At 43.1% G+C, this 22,189-nt stretch overlaps 1 protein-coding gene across 2 annotated transcripts in view; it reads left to right on the forward strand.

Moving 5' to 3' along the window:
- PALS2 (protein associated with LIN7 2, MAGUK p55 family member) overlaps positions 1 to 22,189 on the forward strand; it is a 127,644-nt gene that overhangs the window by 66,853 nt on the left and 38,602 nt on the right. For both annotated transcript variants that reach the window (XM_044294478.1, XM_044294479.1), the window contains exons 9-10: positions 8,438 to 8,599; positions 12,762 to 12,964. In XM_044294478.1, coding sequence (XP_044150413.1) covers positions 8,438 to 8,599; positions 12,762 to 12,964 — 365 coding nt within the window. The remainder of the gene's footprint in view (positions 1 to 8,437; positions 8,600 to 12,761; positions 12,965 to 22,189) is intronic.

A 22,189-nucleotide genomic window follows, 5' to 3' on the forward strand; every position in this document is an offset into this window, starting at 1 on the left:
TTCCACCTGCACTGTGAATGTTTACATGGTTTGTTCAATAACAACATGGTAATATTTAATTCTGTGTGTGTTATTAGTTTAAGCAGATTGTGATTGTCTATGGTTGTGACTTAGATGAAGATCAGATCACATTTTATGACCAATTTGTGCAGAAATCCATATCATTCTATACTTTTTCTTGCAACTGTATGTAATTACTAAAAAAGAGTGGGTAAAGGGCATGTAGGCAGCTCACTAATATATAGTCTTCATTTGTTCTGCACCATTTTCTGATCCCACACCATCAAGTCTTCTCCCCACACAGCCTACCGTTCTAGCCCTGAAAGTGGCTGCTGATGGATCACCTCGCCACATGGCTGCACCCGTCAGTGCCTTCGATTGAGACGCACTTCACCTGGAAGCAGACTGTGGTAACCAGTTTGTTGGGGAGGCTCTAATGCATGGAGTCGCGTCACATGCCTCGCCATCATTAGCAATTTTTAGGATGAGCGCAACGGGCTACCTGATCAAAAGGCCTGGATGGCGGGGAGTGGGGCATGCCCCTGGAAAGAGGAAAATTAGCACTGAACTTCCTACATCTCTGTTACCTGTTCTTCTGTATAGTTATGTAGAAGGTGGCCACACCCTTTACATATGCTTGTGTCCTCTATTATTTTCTCTATTGTACTGTGTGCCATTGTGTTTTACACTTTAAAATATTCTCTCGGCAGTTTCTGTGCTAATTGTACTTCCCAGTGCAACTTTCTGTCCTGTACACCATGCCAATCTTGATTGTATCGTCCTGTAGATCTTCTGTAAGAGAAGACCTTGAGAATAAAGGCCCTTTCCAACACTGTTATAGCAGCAGCTTTTATCTCGCCCTGCTAAACATGAAAGCCGCAGTTCGCAATGTTCTTTTTAGATTTCTAGCCCGATGGGCATGTCAGTACAATGCTTCCAGTAGTTTGGAAATGAATCCTGCATGAAAATCCGATAAACACCAGGATTTTACAGTCCGTTCTGAAGGTCCAGTGTTTGTACTTCTTGTTCTGCAGGTGGGGTAGGCAGGTTTTGCGGTATTTGCTTGCCCTGCATGGTTTTCATTGATGCCTGTGTCCATGATCGAGATAATGAAACCTTCGCTGCAAATATGTCAGCATGACCTTTCTATCCTTATTATTTTAGTGTGTTAGGAAAATGCCCACAATCTCGCTACAGAAAGAGCAGGGCTGTTCTTTGTTTTTGAAGAAAGCTCAGAGGGAGTGGTGTGGGAGCAGAAGGAACCTTGGTATCTCACACAGAAATGTGCGTTGGTCAAGTTTTCTGTGAAATGCCATGCATTTGAGAGATAAGAGATCTTTTTGCCGTTTTTGCTTAAACCTTTTGCAAGGCAGAACTCTTAAAGCGGTTATCCAAATTAATATTGATGACCTCTCCTGAGGATAGGTTGTCAATATCGGATCGGTTGGGGTCCGACACCTGGGACCCCCGCCAATCAGCTGTTAGAAGAGCCCGGACACTGTCCATGTGACATCATTGTACATCAGTCACATGGCCTAGTAGCAGCCCCAATGACTAGAATGAGACTGAGCTGCAATATCAATACGGCGTTGTGTTTGGTAAGCGCCCAGGAGGCCACGGCGCTCACCTGAGTTCGGGTGAGCCCCACAGCTTTGTACAGCTTCCCGAAACGGCTAATCAGCGAGGGTGCCAGTACTCAGACCCCTGACAATGTGGATAGGTCATCAATATTATTTCCCCCAAGACTCCTTTTAAAGAGAAGGTTTGTTTATCTATAGGATAAATATGTTGTCCCATCTCAACATTTATGGCATATCACTATTGTATGCCACAAATGTTAGATAAGTCTGGGTCCTACTTCTGAGTATTCTTTGTCCAAAACGGGGGCCTGAAGTGAAGCAAGATAAACCACGGCACTCAAGTTCAGTTGTATGAGCTTCTTATTTTATTTTGTTAACATTCTCTTCTGGATGGATTGTATAAATAAGTCACTGGCCAACCTTTCGGTCTAACCTAGACCTTGTTCACGGCCTTAGGCATTGTAGACGGTAGTGTGCAGGATGTACACAGAATTTAATGTACCACTGAGCACCACCCTGAGGCTGGGTTCACACCTGAGCGTTTTACAGCGTGTTCCTACGCGCTGTAAAACGCTCAACAAGGAAGAAACCAATGATTCCCTATGGGAATGGTTCTCACCTGGGCGTTTTACAGTGCGTACGATCGCGCTGTAAAACGCCCGACGCCCCAAGAAGTACATGAGCTTCTTTGGGGCGTCTTGTCGCGCGTTCCTGTACATAGACTTTCGGGAACGCGCGACAATGGGCGTTCGCTTGTCTCTGTATGCGCGATTGCAAACGCCGGTACAATCGCGCATACACAGCGCTCCATCGCGAACGCTCAGGTGTGAACCCAGCGTTACTCTAGAGGAGTGCCGTTCAACGCTCTTGTCAAACTGAAGTGAAGCAAGAGCACTAGCTCGGCTAGTTCCAGCAGTCCCATAGCAGTGAATGGGGAGGTGGCTATGCTTGCACTGCTTGTGCTCCATTCACTGCTATGTGACTTACTATTCCACAGATTACATTTAAAGAGGTATTGCAGTAATTACAGTTACCCACTATCCGCTGGATAGGTGGTTGGAACTTGGACCCCGACCGATCTCAAAGCTCATTTTCATTCTTGGTCATAGCCTTTATGCAGTGGTTCTTTGTCCTACATCTAGCTATTGGTAGTTTGTTGGTGTTGTTGGCATTCATCTTTATAGAGGTTAAAAGCATAAAAATAGAAGTGAAGTTTGGAGGAAAGTGTTGTTAGAGTAGACAAAGGAGGTGGCAGACTAGCTATTAATGTCAAGGCTAGTCTTAAATCTACAGAAATTCAGGAGACACACTAAGTAACTCTGTGGATTTGCACGCAAACTAAAAAGGAAACTTAGAGTTGGTGTGTTATATAGGACCCCAGGGCACAGTGAGGATTAGGATTACAAATTGGATTATATTTCTCAAATGGCAGAAAAGGGAGATTTTGTAGCTATGGGTGACTTCAACGTGCCTAGTGTACACAGGAATGTCTCTAGTGCTCTTTAATGCAAGAGCATGCGTCTAATTGATGCACTTAAAGGAGCATCTCTGAACAGCTCGTTAAGACACGAAGCAGAGGTGATCAGTGACTTTTTTTTCTCCGCTCAAGCAAGGTCTACGGAAAAAAAAGAAAAAAAAAGCAGGGAAGGAGCAGGCCAGGAGGCCCGTCTAATTTATCATTTTCTTTTTTAGGGATAGAAAACAGTCTAAATCTATGCCAGCAAGGAAGCTGGCGTAGATTTAGACAGGCGGTGGATACGCCTAGTTAATGTAGAGGCGCCGTCCTCTACATAACTTAGACATATCCACCTCCAGCTAAAGGGGTTATAAGACCGGCATCTAAAATGCCGGTCTTAATAAATGACCCCCTTCGTGTCTGAGCTTAATGTGGAAAAATATTTAGGTTCCAATGTTTATGGTTTGATGATGAACTGGGAACGGTCTTTATACTACTGCAAAAGTGCTAGAAAGTGAAGGACTAATTTTAAGGAAATAAGGGAGTGTTTACAAAAAGAATTAGGCAGGTGGGTGCACCCAGTGGACTGTATTAAAGGCAACTAAACTATGTCAGGCAGATTAGCAAGAGTAAAAGGAGAGGAGAAGGAGACCACTATGGTTTACTAGAGAAGGAAGGAATATAGCAAAAGAAAAGAAGGCTGCTTTGAAGCAGTATAAAGAAACCGGACGTGTAGCTGATAGAAAACTGTATAAAATTAATCGGAAACAGGCCAAACATATTAATACTGCTAAAGATGAAATGGTCAAATCCATTAAAAAGGGAGGTAACACTTTCTTCAGGCATATTAGTAATAGGAAGGGAAAAAATGGTGGGATTGCACAAATTAAAAACTGAAAAGTCACTATATGGATGTGGACAAGGTTGTCACTGACCATTTGAATAGTTAGCTATAAAGGCTCAGCCCCTGTGTTTTTTGAAGCGGACATTATGGGTGAATTGGCACATATAAAGTCTAACACAATGGGTCCAGATGACATTCACCCCAAAGTCCAGACATCTGGTCTGTGATTGATGCTCTTTTTACTGATTTGGTTAACCCTTTCCTGACATGGTGATGTGGTTGGGAAATCAACAGTAAGGGTCCATTCACACGGCCGCAATTTCGTTACGCACTTTGCGGAACGGAATTGCAGACCCATTCATTTCTATGGGGCAGCAGAATGTGCTGGCCGGATCCGGAAATGCGGATCCGCACTTCTGGGTCCGCAATTCCGATCCTGAAAAAAATAGAACATTTTCTATGAGAATGCCAGCGATGTGTGGTCCGCAAAATGCGGAACGTGGATATGCAAAACACATGGACGCGTGAATGGACCCTAAGTGACTTTAAACATGCCTGGGATAAGATAAACGCCTGTCTAGCCCAAGAAAAGTAATACTATAAGGGCAGACTAGATAGACCATGTGGTCCTTTTCTGCTTTTCTCCTTTTCTTCTTTGTTTCTGTTAGGATTTCCCTTCAAATGGGTTCATCTTGCCAATCCTACAGTTTGGCCGCCCTCGCCCAGAGAATTGTCCTCTCTGGAAAGCTTCTGGTTGTTTTCTGGCTTCATTGCAATAGTTGAGTGTGGCTGGAAAGCAAACCTTTACAAGCACATATGGGCTGTTGGCAGACATCTGCCGGACTGATAATGATCCTGGTGACTCGTTAAATGTCATTTTATATCAAAAAGAGGGAACATTCTCCTGAACCAATGTGGATTAGCTTTTATGCCTTGCTGCTATTGTAATTGTACATGGACAGAAGCTGTGGTCTCTGCAGAACAAGAATCTGTGCAGTAGGTTCATGCAGGTATTAGAAAAAATATTGTAAACTGGGATTCAATAAAACGTAACCTTTACTAGGTCATTTAAAATAATGTATCACACTGGGTGAGAGACGACATTGACAACACTAACAACAATAATCTCCTCCACTGTATCAGTTCATATATTATTATAAATGAAATGAAAAAAAGGGTGGATCTCACCTCGTCTGGGCGGGGTCCACGACTGTGGAGGACGGTCCTGGCAGTGGTGTTACCTTTGACCGCTGTAACCGGATGCTGATGTGGTAATTGGCACGGTATTGACTCCTGGCACACCCTATTATGGCTTTCCTGCCTGTCTAGGGGTCAAGGGGCTGTTCTGATAGCCTGCCTACCACAATGGAGCACCCGCCCCGACAGGGGCGACCCCACACCGAACCTTTCCCTCAGTATGGGTCTAAAGTTCTATCAAGCTCTAACTACAACGCCCTACATGCCATGTTTCTGTCTTTTCCAGACATCATCAGGGGACTTCACATGTATATTCCAGGGCAACTACAAATAGAAATTATAAACAAACACTAAATATCGGTCACAGATATCTGAGCGCCGCATGTATAGTGGCTTATCAGCAGCCTCAGTTTACTTACTGGAGATCAAGGTGATTTTAGCCTCGTATCCTTGGACAAGATGATAGATGACTCTTGTCCTCACTGTTACAGGGGAAGTGTCCCATGTCAGTCCATGTCTCGCCACAAATAACAGTGATTTGGGTGAGCATTGAATGGTTGTTAGCCGCCTCCTAATATACCCATTCTCCCAGTATGTGTAAGCCCCCCATGATTATTGATCTCACCTGTCCGAATCTCTCAGGATGCTTGTGATTCCATGTGGAACGCACGCCGCTCACGTGCGTTCCACTGGACCGGAAGTCAATGTCACGTGATGCGGGCTAAACCGGAAGTGAGGTCAGAGCCTGAGTCAGAGCGTTGCCAGTTGCATAGCAACCTCTCGGCTCATGACACTCGGCCCTTTTTCAAGGCAAATTATAGCTTGCCTGCTTTTTGTATACATGCACAATCGCATTACGGATTTCAATTGACAGGACAGCCACACACAGACCATCTTACTCCGAATACCGACCAGTACTTGGGCCAGGGAGGCTGATCTATGTCAGCTGGAGTACATGCTTTGAAATATTACAATTCAAGATAAGTCCACCATCGGATCCGATGCGCCCATCGTTTGGATGTGACAGCATCGGGTCCGAGGGGGACTAAGTCAGGTGACCGCATTACATTAACAAATTGCCCTTATAAGTTTTCGGCCATGTCCAACATCACATCCCATGCGCCCATGATATGGGCAACTGCGATACAAGGGGGGACACGGTCGGATCACATCCATCCTAATTCGCCTTTTATTGCGACTCGTATCACAAGAAGCAGCAATAATTCTGTTGTTCATTTAAGCCGGATGGATGGACCGTTTTAAGATAGAAGATCCATTTGGCTTCACATTGCAGGATCCTCTTATCAAAATCTCCCCGTCTTATTCCTGGCTTGATTTTTTTCAATTCCAGAGAAGGAAAGACAGTCCAATCTGCCTTCGTGTTCGGTGTTCACATGTCGTGCCACCGATGTGTCTCTGTCATTCCTTATGTCGCTCAAATTCACTCCTATTCTTCTCCTCAACTCCCTACCAGTCTTCCCGACATATATTCCTTTCCACATTCACATGTGATTTTGTAAACCAAACCCATGCTTCCGACCGTGTCCCCCCCTTGTATCGCAGTTGCCCATATCATGGGCGCATGGGATGTGATGTTGGACATGGCCGAAAACTTATAAGGGCAATTTGTTAATGTAATGCGGTCACCTGACTTAGTCCCCCTCGGACCCGATGCTGTCACATCCAAACGATGGGCGCATCGGATCCGATGGTGGACTTATCTTGAATTGTAATATTTCAAATCATGTACTCCAGCTGACATAGATCAGGCTCCCTGGCCCAAGTACTGGTCGGTATTCGGAGTAAGATGGTCTGTGTGTGGCTGTCCTGTCAATTGAAATCCGTAATGCGATTGTGCATGTATACAAAAAGCAGGCAAGCTATCATTTGCCTTGAAAAAGGGCCGAGTGTCATGAGCCGAGAGGTTGCTATGCAACTGGCAACGCTCTGACTCAGGCTCTCACCTCACTTCCGGTTTAGCCCGCATCACGTGACATTGACTTCCGGTCCAGTGGAACGCACGCGAGCGGCGTGCGTTCCACATGGAATCACAAGCATCCTGAGAGATTCGGACAGGTGAGATCAATAATCATGGGGGGCTTACACATACTGGGAGAATGGGTATATTAGGAGGCGGCTAACAACCATTCAATGCTCACCCAAATCACTGTTATTTGTGGCGAGACATGGACTGACATGGGACACTTCCCCTGTAACAGTGAGGACAAGAGTCATCTATCATCTTGTCCAAGGATACGAGGCTAAAATCACCTCTGATCTCCAGTAAGTAAACTGAGGCTGCTGATAAGCCACTATACATGCGGCGCTCAGATATCTGTGACCGATATTTAGTGTTTGTTTATAATTTCTTTTTGTAGTTGCCCTGGAATATACATGTGAAGTCCCCTGATGATGTCTGGAAAAGACAGAAACATGGCATGTAGGGCGTTGTAGTTAGGGCTTGATAGAACTTTAGACCCATACTGAGGGAAAGGTTCGGTGTGGGGTCGCCCCTGTCGGGGCGGGTGCTCCATTGTGGTAGGCAGGCTATCAGAACAGCCCCTTGACCCCTAGACAGGCAGGAAAGCCATAATAGGGTGTGCCAGGAGTCAATACCGTGCCAATTACCACATCAGCATCCGGTTACAGCGGTCAAAGGTAACGCCACTGCCAGGACCGTCCTCCACAGTCGTGGACCCCGCCCAGACGAGGTGAGATCCACCCTTTTTTTCATTTCATTTATAATAAGATATGAACTGATACAGTGGAGGAGATTATTGTTGTTAGTGTTGTCAATGTCGTCTCTCACCCAGTGTGATACATTATTTTAAATGACCTAGTAAAGGTTACGTTTTATTGAATTCCAGTTTACAATATTTTTTCTGCTGTATTTGGGTGTAATTACATACCACGAACACAAACTTGTAGAGGTGGTATATCTAATTAAATTTTTACTTCATGCAGGTATTAGCAGTTTTCTAAACTATAATGTTCATCCCTCCTGCGGTCAGCTGGGGGAGATAGTGGGGGTTTCGAGTGTATCAGAGTTAATTGCCAAATTAAATAGGGTTTGACTTTGAGAGACAGCCCTTTTAGAAAAAAAACGGCATAATTCATTGGTAAGGATGCATTGGTGTTTGCTGGCGGTTTTCTTCTCTTTTACTCGTGTTTTGTGCATGTGTGTAAGGGGTGAGTTGAATCCCACCCGTGGGCTTTTCTTATCATGGCCAGGTCTCGTGCCCTGGCTACAAGAACATTTTTACTGTAATATTGGTACGCGGGAAGGGATAACCATTTACATGTTCAAGTGACATTGTTTGAAGTTGTGTGATTTATTTTGTAACTTTTTACTCTTTGTAGAATTTGACCGGCATGAGATTCAGATATATGAAGAGGTAGCGCGTATGCCCCCATTCCAAAGGAAGACTCTTGTTTTAATAGGAGCACAAGGAGTGGGCCGAAGAAGTTTGAAAAACCGATTAATTGTGCTAAATCCCACCCAGTTTGGAACAACCGTTCCCTGTAAGTTGTAAAGCATTGCTGTGACTGTCTACATATGAACTAGTATTCCACTGCAGGGTCTGTCTATAGGAACTCTAAAATTATTCAGATTGAAGTTTTTGTGTTTCAAAAGCAGCGAAGACCTTCCAGATACAAGAATATCTTGAAACCCCTTCGCTTCACTGTGTTACAATGGACTAATTTCTTTGACGATTTATGGTCAGGTCGGCCATTTTCATTTTGTGCTTGGAGCAGCATTTGGCTGCAGCGGCCAGTTGTTATTTTTTAACCCTGAGCTGCCCTTTTTTGGGTGCTATGTATTTTCCAAATTGAAGCCTTCCATATCCTCAGTTTTCCTTATGCATTCAACTCCAAAAATACCCCCTGTCCTTATCTGCACTGGATTTAGGCCCCTTTCAGATGACTGTCCAGTTCGAAAAAGATTATTTCCCGTTATGGACTCACCACATCACAGGGCATTATAATGATTTGTGTGTCTTTGCATGACCTTACTTTTGCAGAATTATGCTGTCAGTATAAGGCTCCATTCACACAACCGTATCTTTTTGGTCTGCATCCAATCCGCATTGGATATGGACCCATTGCGGATTGGATATGGACCCACTTGTTTCAGTGGGGCAGCAAAAAGTGCGGACAGAACAGTGTGCTGTCTGCATCCGTATGTCCGTTGTGCAGTTCTACGAAAAAGATAGAACGTGCTATTCTTGTCCTTTTTTGAGGACCTGTTACAGGTCCGCAGGAAAAAACAAAACAAAAAAAAACTGGTGCAACACGGGTGTCGTCTATCCTTTCCTTTTTTTTTCTTTTTTTTTTTTTTTTGCATCCAAGCTTTGCGGACTGCATGCATACGGTCTGTAGATGGATGGTCAGGCAGAGACACACGACATTATAAATAATTATCCATATAACGGGAAATCATGGACAAGCTCATCTGAAAGAGGCCTTAGTGTCATAGATTTTCAATTCTACCATATTTTAAACTTACTGGCCATCTTCTTTCAGAATTTTGGATTGTCATTATAAGACGGTTTTGCTTAGTATTTTTGTGTTTATTTTAGAGGTCAAAATACAAGTTATGATAATATTGTGTTCTTGATTAAATGAAACTGCAAAAACACAGAAAGCTGAAGGAACACAATATTGTGACAGAAGTACTTGCCAGATCTTAGCATTGATCTTGGCTTAGCTCCAGTGGAGATAGTTAAAGTGCAAATATAAGGCCCCTTTCACACGGGCGAGTTTTCCGTGCGGGTGCGATGCGTGCGGTGAACGTATTGCACCCGCACTGAATCCTGACCCATTCGTTTTTATGGGGCTGTGCACATGAGCGGTGATTTTCACGCATCACTTGTGCGTTGAGTGAAAATCGCAGCATGCTCTATATTGTCCGATTTTTCACGCGACGCAGGCCCCATAGAAGTGAATGGGAAGCGTGAAAATCGCATAGCATCCGCAAGCAAGTACGGATGCAGTGTGATTTTCACGCACGGTTGCTAGGAGACTATCGGGATGGAGACCCGATCATTATTATTTTCCCTTATAACATGGTTATAAGGGAAAATAATAGCATTCTGAATACAGAATGCATAGTAAAACAGCGCTAGAGGGGTTAAAAAAAATAATTTAACTCACCTTAGTCCACTTGATCGCGAAGCCGGCATCTCCTTGTGTCTCCTCTGCGCTGAACAGGACCTGGGGTGAGCTGCTGCATTAAATACCGGTTAAGGACCTTTGATGACGTCACTCCGGTCATCACATGGTCTTTTACCATGGTGAATCACCATGGTAAAAGATCATGTGACATACCATGTGATGACCGGAGTGACGTCATCAAAGGTCCTTAACCGGTATTTAATGCAGCAGCTCACCCCAGGTCCTGTTCAGCGCAGAGGAGACACAAGGAGATGCCGGCTTCGCGATCAAGTGGACTAAGGTGAGTTAAATTATATATTTTTTTTTTAACCCCTCTAGCGCTGTTTTACTATGCATTCTGTATTCAGAATGCTATTATTTTCCCTTATAACCATGTTATAAGGGAAAATAATACAATCTTCAGAACATCAATCCCAAGCGGGTTTGGGTACCAAATATGCGCGATTTTTCTCACGCGAGTGGAACGCATGACAATGTTTTGCACTCGCATGGAAAAATCGCGCATTTTCCCGCAACGCACCCGGCTCTTATCCGGGCAAAAAAACTGACGCCCATGTGAAAGAGGCCTAACTGTATTTTGCTTTGCATCAGGGTGTAGTTGTTTGAGAAAGGGGTATTCTGGTTGTTAGAAGGATATCCCCTATCCACAGGATAGGGGATTACTATTAGATCAGTGGGGGTCCTACCGCTGTGGGTCCCATACCCCCTGCAGCCCTCCTGAAATGAATGGAGTGGCCGGTCACACATGTGCATGGCCGCTCCATTCACGCACACGTGTGACCGGCCACTCTGTTCTTTTCAAGGGGGCTGCAGGGGGGTACGCGGCCACGCAGTCTCATGATCAATGGGGGTCCCCCACCAATCTATTAATTATCCGCTATCCAGTGGAAGGGGATAATGTCTAACAACCGGAATACCCCTTTAACTTCTCCTCATTTACCCTTAATCTCCAGTTCAGCTTTCTGATGAACCTATGTTCCCTTTTGATTGTGTTCAAAACACAGGGGGACATTTATGAAAGCTTTTCTGCCACTACTGTGGTGTAAAAAAAATACACAGATTATGGCGCGCACCATATTTGCACCATAATTTGTGTGGCTTTATAAAACTTCAGTAAAGTGGTGAGAAAAGGGGGTGGGGATTAGTGGTAAGGGCTGGGCTTAGCACCGCCCACCTGATTCACTATAACTTAAAGGGGTTCTCCAGGAATTAAAAAAATGAAAATACTTAAATATTATTTCATAATAAATATATTCACAAATATCTTTTATTACTTCGAATGGCTTGTTTTGTCTAGGGAGCAATCGTTAGGAAAATTAATATCAGTACACACAAAACCTGTCCTAATCACACAGGAGCCATAGTGCTACCTTATCCTCCATTCCTGTCTGGAATCCTGATCCTGAATACAGGTGAATCTCTGTGGGAATGGAGATGATGAGGAGACATGAGAGGAGGGTGAGATGTGGCTAATGAGCAGCAGCTCTTGTATGCAGCCTCCATTACCACAGCAACACATTATCACAGTCTGTACTTCATGTCTCCTCATGAACTAAATTACCCAGAGATTCAGCTAAAGTGCTTATCATCTGTATTCAGATGATGAGAGAGGAGAATGAGGCAGCTCTTTACCTCAGTGTTGTAAAGTAACTTGTCCTCATGTGTGATTAGGGCAGGTTTTGTGTGAAATAATGGGACAGTAGCCATTTTGTTTCCCCTGATGATTGCTTCCCAGACAAAATGAGCCATTATAAATAATTAAAGGTATTTGAGAATATATTTATAATAAAGTAATATTTAACTATTTTCATTTCCTTAATTCCTGGAGAACCCCTTTAAGAAACTTGCATAGAATATGGTTCAAGTCTGTGCCATCTACCAGCTGGTGTAGACTTGAGTTTGTGGCGCACGGAGGAGCAGAGAGAGGCATTTGACTCTTAATAAATTAGGCGCTTCTTACTCCAGCGTAGGGGGGATCAAGACTGATGTATGGGAACGCCAGTCTTGATTAATATCCCTAACAGTGTCCGATAGGCAGGCAGATATTTTAATTGATTAGATGGGGAGAATGTGGTGGAGACTGACAATACTTTTTCAGGGAGGCAGATTTGTCCAATCCATGGAAATAGAACACTTTACCGCTCATCATTCAAATCCTGCACATTATTGCAAACAATAATCATTTCTCAAATTCAAAGAGTTATGACCATTCGGACGATGTAAGTTTGAGGTTCTTAGTGCACAAGTATAGTGACTATAGCAGTACTGCAATTCATAGTAGTATTACATGTATGCACATAACTTAGCCCCTGCAGGGTGCTGCTGCATTTTCATTTTTGCTTTTGCATTGTAGTAGATTTGCAGTTGCCTTGTGTCGAGTTGGGCTCTGCCTGGTATAATAGACATTGCAATCTTCCCACTTATTTGAATTTCTCCTGCTTTATTGTTTTTTAATAGTCCTAACAATCATACAAATGAAAACATTGTATTTCTTTCTTTTCCTGTACAGTCACTTCACGCAAGCCAAGGGAAGAGGAAAAAGATGGACATGCATACATATTCGTATCTAGATCTGAAATGGAGGCAGAAGTGAAAGCTGGCAGATACTTGGAACATGGAGAATATGAAGGCAATCTGTATGGCACCAAAATAGACTCTATTCATGAAGTTGTAATGGCTGGACGAACTTGTATATTAGATGTCAATCCACAGGTATTATTTCATTTTCCGTTTAGTAATTCTGCCTGGTTTTAGTTTGGATGTCGGATCTTCTTACCTGGCTCAACCCTTAGGATAACAGCGCCGTACATGTACGACGCAGAAATGCGGGACAGAAATCCCAGCGCAGTACAGGTACGGTGCGCTGATCGGGCGGGTGCAGGAGCTGCGCCCGCCAGATCAGAGGCAGGGCATCGGCTGTCACTGATAGCCGGACCCCTGCTGTATGCTTCGGCATCGGTGAAAACACTAATGCAGGCGCATTAACCCTTGCACGGACGCGGTCCTCATGGGTGACGGGGACTTCATGGCAGGGAAGGCAGCCTGATGCCATCCTTGGGCATCGTGGCTGCCTTCCGTGAGAGCCTGTGATATCCAGCCCCCTGAAAGTTGAAGTTCCAGAGTGAGACAAAAAAAAAAAAGTAAAAAAAAAAAAAAGATTTAGGTTGCAAGTAAAAAAAGAAAAAAGCATCCTTTTCCGAAAAAATTAATAAAATAAAAGTAGACAACATATAAAAATATCACATGACCTAACCCCTCAGGTGAACATAGTCAAAAAATTCAATAAAAACTATGCTAAAAAAAAACTTACATCACTAAAAGTGCAACACCAAGCAATGAAAAAAGCGTATGCCCCCAAAAATAGTACCAATCTAACCGTCACCTCATTCCACAAAAAATTTGCTCTACAGGGACTGTAAGTAAATTATTAAAGCCAGGTCCTCCCCAGCAGCTGATAACAGTGCCTGGGCTGTGTGCACTTCTCCCTGTCCCTGCGCTTGGCAGATGCTCCCTCACTCAGCAGAGCTGGAGAAGGCAGAGTTGAAGCAGCGCAGACCAGGGAAGGGGAGATCTGCCATCTGCTCAATGTATAAATGAAAGTAACATGTGATAAGAGGACCCCTTTGTGCTGCAGGAGATTAACCCTTTAGGGGGGAGGGCTCTGGTTACTGACACTTTTGGGGGGCTATTGTTACTGGCTAGTGAGGGCAGGCGGGATTGGCCTCAGGGTGAGGGCAGTGGCGGCCATCTTAACTGAATAGTGAAATTGCAGTTTTATGCAGATTGGTTGCTAAGGGCTGAATCTTCCCATGGGGAAAAAGGACATATGTGCTGGGAACTACCTACAAAAGATGGCTGCCGCGGATGATGTGGAGGCTTATTTGACCTTTGAGCACACCGCTGAGCGTGAAAGGTGGCCACCAAATCAATGGGCGGGGTTGATGGCCCCCTTTCTGAGTGGAGAGGCTCAGAAGTCTTATTATGATTTGGATTCTACTAACGCTCAGGATTACTGTAAGCTGAAAGCGAAGATTTTGGCCCGTTTGGGAGTTACTTTGTTCGTTCGGGCCCAAAGAGTGCACCATTGGGTTTTTCAGGCAGACAAACCAACTCGCTCCCAAATGTACGACCTGGTACGCTTAACCAAGAAGTGGTTACAACCAGATGTTCGATCTGCTCGAGAGGTTGTCCAACATGTGGTAGTGGACAGATATCTTAGAGTCCTTCCACCTGAAATATGCAAGTGAGTTACCCATGGTGATCCTAACAGCGCAGATGAGTTGGTCTCTCTGGTGGAAAGATATGCTGTGGCAGAGGACCTGTTACAAAAGCCCCGCCTAACCCAGAAAAGTGCCCGGCAGGGGGGTGCTCCTGCGAAGGGTGGGGCCCCTAAAAGAGACACAAGGTCCAAAGCTGAACTCTGGCCGGAACGCGCCAAAAGGTCCAAGTCTGTCTTTGAGACCAGAACCTATCAAATGCTTCCGATGTAAGGGACCAGGACATATTGCTGCTAAATGTCCGTTAAACTCGGAACCCATGCAGTGTGATATGAGTGCTATGCCAAATATGAAATCGATGTTTGCCCAAGGGGTTTGTTCTATTGGGACCCCTGAAAAGGTTGATAAACATCTGTGTCCTGTGTCAGTAGAGGGGAGAGAGAGGTGCAGGCTCTTCTGGATCCTGGCAGTATGATCATGTTAGTCAAAGCCAGTTTGGTAAACTCTGATAGCTTATAGACCCAGTCAGTAGGGGGTCACCTGTATTCATGGGGAAACGCGAGTATAATATGGCACAGGTTACTATAGGAACTCTGCTCAAACAGGTAACCTCTCAAGAAAAGAATAGTAGGGTTACCATGTGCTTTCTGTCCCTCCAGCCTTTTATGTTCACAGTACAGCATCGAGCAGGCAGCCTCCAGGGAAATGTAGATGGTTTGTCTCATACTTACTGTTTGTCAAGCCAGGGTGCCCCAACCCGTAAGTTAGTGCAGGATGGGGGTAATGTGGTGTCTCACAGGGTGAAGTGATCGAGGGTATATATGTGTCTCCCAGGTTCTTAGCATATGCTGAAGAAAGTTTATTTAGGAAAGGGTTAAAAAAAACTAAGCCTGGGTCCTGATGAGCTGCACCTGGGGAGTGGCTAGATAACTGGGCTGACAACACACTTGCTCAGAACTTCCTGGGAGTGAGAGAAGCCACATCTCACTGAGGGACCCTGAAGGTCCAGAGCCTGCAAACTGCAAGTATCACAGGTTGCTGTTCAGACAGCGTGCTTATTTTGGGTGGACTGAGGATAGCTCAGCCACGTCCTAGAGAGGGACTTATTGTTTAGTTAGAGCCTGGACAAGGCTAGGTGTTCCGTTTTTTGTTTTAATGCAACCTGTGAAATAAAGCTGGCAGGAAGCTAGTTGAAATGCACTTCTGTCTTCTGAGGTCTCCTTGTGCGAAATAATCTGACTAATCCCACTACCTTTTCACCTCTGGAAAGGTGAGCTAAATAACGGACTACCACAAAAAAAAAATATATATATATATGTAATCTCTTAGAGAAAATAGGACTGCACTCCAGAATAAAAGTGAAAATTGTGAACTTTTATTCACCCATAATATGGCAAGGTTGCCATATTATGGGTGAATAAAAGTTCACAATTTTCACTTTTATTCTGGAGTGCAGTCCTATTTTCTCTAAGTTGTACTATTGGGGTATTGCCGCTGCCCTTGTGGACATTGCACCCGTTCTCTGGCTGGTGCTTTTTTACTACATGCATATATATATATATATATATATATTGATCGGTAAATATCACCATATACATAGTGTGTGTGTGTGTGTATAATATATATATATATAATATTTCCTAAGCTATATCTCTATATACATATATTGATGAAGTATGATGATATATAGAGATCTCTATGTATATCTAAGCTATATGTATCTAAGCTATATCTGTCTAAGCTTTATGACGGCTATATGTATCTAAGCTATATGACAGTTATATGTATGCGAAAGTTTGGGCAACCTTGTTAATCATCATGATTTTCCTGTATAAATCGTTGTTACGATAAAAATGTCAGTTAGATATATCATATAGGAGACACACACAGTGATATTTGAAAAGTGAAATGAAGTTTATTGGATTTGCAGAAAGTGTGCTATAACTGTTTAAACAAAATTAGGCAGGTGCATACATTTGGGCACTGTTGTTGTCATTTTTATTGATTCCAAAACCTTTAGAACTAATTATTGGAACTCAAATTGGCTTGGTAAGCTCAGTGACCCCTGACCTACATACAAAGGTGAATCCAATTATGAGAAAGAGTATTTAAGGGGGTCAATTGTAAGTTTCCCTCCTCTTTTTTTTTAATTTTCTCTGAAGAGTAGCAACATGGGGGTCTCAAAACAACTCTCAAATGACCTGAAGACAAAGATTGTTCCCCATCATGGTTTAGGGGAAGGATACAGAAAGCTGTCTCAGAGATTTCAGCTGTCTGTTTCCACAGTTAGGAACATATTGAGGAAATGGAAGACCACAGGCTCAGTTCAAGTTAAGGCTCGAAGTGGCAGACCAAGAAAAATCTCGGATAGACAGAAGCGACGAATGGTGAGAACAGTCAGAGTCAACCCACAGACCAGCACCAAAGACCTACAACATCATCTTGCTGCAGACGGAGTCACTGTGCATCGTTCCACCATTCGGCGCACTTTACACTAGGAGATGCTGTATGCGAGAGTGATGCAGAGGAAGCCTTTTCTCCGCCCACAGCACAAAAAGTGCCGCTTGAGGTGGGCTAAACACATTTGGACAAGCCAGCTTCATTTTGGAATAAGGTGCTGTGGACTGATGAAACTAAAATTGAGTTATTTGGCCATAACAAGGGGCGTTATGCATGGAGGAAAAAGAACACAGCATTCCAAGAAAAACACCTGCTACCTACAGTAAAATATGGTGGTGGTTCCATCATGCTGTGGGGCTGTGTGGCCAGTGCAGGGACTGGGAATCTTGTCAAAGTTGAGGGAACGCATGGATTCCACTCAGTATCAGCAGATTCTGGAGACCAATGTCCAGGAATCGGTGACAAAGCTGAAGCTGCGCTGGGGCTGGATCTTTCAACAAGACAACGACCCTAAACACTGCTCAAAATCCACTAAGGCATTTATGCAGAGGAACAAGTACAACGTTCTGGAATGGCTCAGTCCCCAGACCTGAATATAATAGAAAATCTGTGGTGTGACTTAGAGCTGTCCATGCTCGGAAGCCATCAAACCTGAATGAACTCAAGATGTTTTGTAAAGAGGAATGGTCTAAAATACCTTCAACCAGAATCCAGACTCTCATTGGAACCTACAGGAAGCGTTTAGAGGCTGTAATTTCTGCAAAAGGAGGCTCTATTAATGTATTTATTTTTTATTGTATTATAGCACACTTTCAGTAAATCCAATAAACTTCATTTCACTTCTCAAATATCACTGTGTGTGTCTCCTATATGATATATTTAACTGACATTTTTTTATCGTAACAACCAACTATTTATACAGGAAAATCATGACTATTAACAAGGTTGCCCAAACTTTCGCATCCCACTGTATCTAAGTTATATCTATCTAAGCAATATGACAGCTATATGTATCTAAACTATGACAACTATATGTATCTAAGGCTACTTTCACACTGCCGTTTCTGGGCCTAACTGTACGATCCGTTTCAAGGCTCTCACAAGCGGCCCAAAACGGATCAGTTCACCCCCAATGCATTTTGAATGGATAAGGATCCGTTCAGAATGCATCAGTTTGGCTCCATTCAGCCTCCATTCCACTCTGGAGGCGGACACCAAAACGCTGCTTGCAGCGTTTTGATATCCGTCTGATGAAACTGAGCCAAACGGATCCGTTCTGAACTGATACAAGCGTTTGCATTATAGGTGCGGATCCGTCTGTGCATATACCAGACGGATCCGCACCTAAACGCAGGTGGGAAAGTAGCCAAATCTGACAGCTATATGTATCTAAGCTAGGACAGCTATATGTATCTAAGCTTATATGGCAGCCATATGTATCTAAGCTTATATGGCAGCCATATGTATCTAAGCTTAGATTATATATATATATATATATATATATATATATACAAAACAGAGAAACGGACTGCACTCCCAAGAATCTTCAGTGAAAAAGGTTTATTCACCCATAGGTGGCACAAGCGACGTTTCGGCTCTCACATGAGCCTTTCGTCGCTTGTGCCACCTATGGGTGAATAAACCTTTTTCACTGAAGATTCTTGGGAGTGCAGTCCGTTTCTCTGTTTTGTATCAAGTGGGTAAGCTCCAGTCACCATATCCGGACATTGCACCCGCTTTACTTCATTTTATTTTGGTCGGTGGTGCTGCCAGTTATTTATTTTTCTTATATATATATATATATATATATATATATATATATATATATAATATATATATATATATATATATATATATATATATATATATATATATAATCTATATATATATATATATATATATAATCTATATATATATATATATATATATATAATCTATCTAAGGCGTTTTGGTTTCCGTTTGTGAAATCCGTTAATGCTTTCTGAAAAGGACCTTAATGCTTTCTGAATGGATAAGGATCCGCTCAGAATGCATCAGTTTGGCTCCGTTCCGCCTCCATTCCACTTTAGAGGCGGACACCAAAACGCTGCTTGCAGCGTTTTGGTGTCCGTCTTATTAAACTGAGCCAAAACGGATCCATCCTGACACACAATGTAGGTCAATGGGAACAGAACCGTTTTCATCGACACAATCTGGCACAATAGAAAACTGATCCGTCCCCAATTGACTTTCAATGGTGTTCAAGACGAATCAGTTTTGGCTATGTTAAAGATAATACAAACGGATCCGTTCTGAACGGATGCATGCGGTTGTATTATCTGAACGGATGCGTTTGTGCAGATCCATAGATCCATGATGGATCCGCACCAAACGCGGGTGTGAAAGTAGCTTAAGCTATATGATAGCTATATGTATCTAATCTATATCTAAGCTATATCTATCTAATCTATATGACACCTATATCTATTTAAGATACAGTACAGACCAAAAGTTTGGACACACCTTCTCATTCAAAGAGTTTTCTTTATTTTCATGACTATGAAAATTGTAGATTCACACTGAAGGCATCTAAACTATGAATTAACACATGTGGAATTATATACATAACAAAAAAGTGTGAAACAACTGAAAATGTCATATTCTAGGTTCTTCAAAGTGGTCACCTTTTGTTTTGATTACTGCTTTGCACACTCTTGGCATTCTCTTGATGAGCTTCAAGAGGTAGTCACCTGAAATGGTCTTCCAACAGTCTTGAAGGAGTTCCCAGAGATGCTTAGCACTTGTTGGCCCTTTTGCCTTCACTCTGCGGTCCAGCTCACCCCAAACCATCTCTATTGGGTTTAGGTCCGGTGACTGTGGAGGCCAGGTCATCTGGCGCAGCACCCCATCACTCTCCTTCATGGTCAAATAACCCTTACACAGCCTGGAGGTGTGTTTGGGGTCATTGTCCTGTTGAAAAATAAACGATGGTCCAACTAAGCGCAAACCGGATGGAATAGCATGCCGCTGCAAGATGCTGTGGTAGCCATGCTGGTTCAGTATGCCTTCAATTTTGAATAAATCCCCAATAGTGTCACCAGCAAAGCACCCCCACACCATCACACCTCCTCCTCTATTCTTCATGGTGGGAATCAGGCATGTAGAGTCCATCCGTTCACCTTTTCTGCGTTGCACAAAGACACGGTGGTTGGAACCAAAGATCTCAAATTTGGACTCATCAGACCAAAGCACAGATTTCCACTGGTCTAATGTCCATTCCTTGTGTTCTTTAACCCAAACAAGTCTCTTCTGCTTGTTGCCTGTCCTTATGAGTGGTTTCCTAGCAGATATTCTACCATGAAGGCCTGATTCACACAGTCTCCTCTTAACAGTTGTTCTAGAGATGTGTCTGCTGCTAGAACTCTGTGTGGCATTGACCTGGTCTCTAATCTGAGCTGCTGTTAACCTGCGATTTCTGAGGCTGGTGACTCAGATGAACTTATCCTCCGCAGCAGAAATGACTCTTGGTCTTCCTTTCCTGGGGCGGTCCGCATGTGAGCCAGTTTCTTTGTAGCGCTTGATGGTTTTTGTGACTGCACTTGGGGACACTTTCAAAGTTTTCCCAATTTTTCGGACTGACTGACCTTCATTTCTTAAAGTAATGATGGCCACTCGTTTTTCTTTACTTAGCTGCTTTTTTCTTGCTATAATACAAATTCTAACAGTCTATTCAGTAGGACTATCAGCTGTGTATCCACCTGACTTCTCCACAACGCAACTGATGGTCCCAACCCCATTTATAAGGCAAGAAATCCCACTTATTAAACCTGACAGGGCACACCTGTGAAGTGAAAACCATTTCAGGTGACTACCTCTTGAAGCTCATCAAGAGAATGCCAAGAGTGTGCAAAGCAGTAATCAAAGCAAAAGGTGGCTACTTTGAAGAACCTAGAATATGACATATTTTCAGTTGTTTCACACTTTTGTTATGTATATAATTCCACATGTGTTAATTCATAGTTTTGATGCCTTCAGTGTGAATCTACAATTTTCATAGTCGTGAAAATAAAGAAAACTCTTTGAATGAGAAGGGGTGTCCAAACTTTTTTGGTCTGTACTGTATCTCCCCCATATGTTTGGTATTGCCGCGTCCGTAGCGACCTGGACTACATAAATATCACATAAATTATCCCCTACAGTGAACGCCGTAAAAAATTTTTTTTTTAAAAGACAGAATTGCTAATTCATTCTTAGTTGCCACCGAAAAAACTTAATCGAAGCGATCGAAAAGCGTCATTTGTTCCAAAGTGATGCCAATGAAAAATACAAGTCGTCCCGCAAAAATCAAGCCCCCACACAACACCTTAGAAAGAATGGGTTTTGGGAAGCGGCAATGCAAAAAGTGTTTTTTTTTTTTTTGTTTTTTTTTTAACAAAAGGGGGTTTATTGCAAAAAAAAGTTGTAAAGGTAAAAAAATATATATATATACAGTGGAGGAAATAATTATTTGACCCCTCACTGATTTTGTAAGTTTGTCCAATGACAAAGAAATGAAAAGTCTCAGAACAGTATCATTTAAATGGTAGGTTTATTGTAACAGTGGCAGATAGCACATCAAAAGGGAAATCGAAAAAATAACTTTAAATAAAAGATAGCAACTGATTTGCATTTCATTGAGTGAAATAAGTATTTGAACCCTCTAACAAAAAAAGACTTAATACTTGGTGGAAAAACCCTTGTTTGCAAGCACAGAGGTCAAACGTTTCTTGTAATTGATGACCAAGTTTGCGCACATTTTAGGAGGAATGTTGGTCCACTCCTCTTTGCAGATCATCTCTAAATCCCTAAGGTTTCGAGGCTGTCTCTGTGCAACTCTGAGCTTGAGCTCCCTCCATAGGTTTTCGATTGGATTAAGGTCCGGAGACTGACTAGGCCACTCCATGACCTTAATGTGCTTCTTCTTGAGCCACTCCTTTGTTGCCTTTGCTGTATGTTTTGGGTCATTGTCGTGCTGGAACACCCATCCACGACCCATTTTCAGTCCTGGCAGAGGGAAGGAGGTTGTCGCTCAGGATTTCACGATACATGGCTCCGTCCATTTTCCCGTTTATGCGAATAAGTTGTCCTGTGCCCTTAGCAGAAAAACACCCCCAAAGCAAAATGTTTCCACCCCCATGCTTGACGGTGGGGACGGTGTTTTGGGGGTCATAGGCAGCATTTTTCTTCCTCCAAACACAGCGAGTTGAGTTAATGCCAAAGAGCTCTATTTTGGTCTCATCAGACCACAGCACCTTCTCCCAGTCACTCTCTGAATCATTCAGGTGTTCATTGGCAAACTTCA

This window comes from Bufo gargarizans, chromosome 5 (assembly GCF_014858855.1).
Source record: "Bufo gargarizans isolate SCDJY-AF-19 chromosome 5, ASM1485885v1, whole genome shotgun sequence".
NCBI classification, from domain to species: Eukaryota; Metazoa; Chordata; class Amphibia; order Anura; family Bufonidae; genus Bufo; species Bufo gargarizans.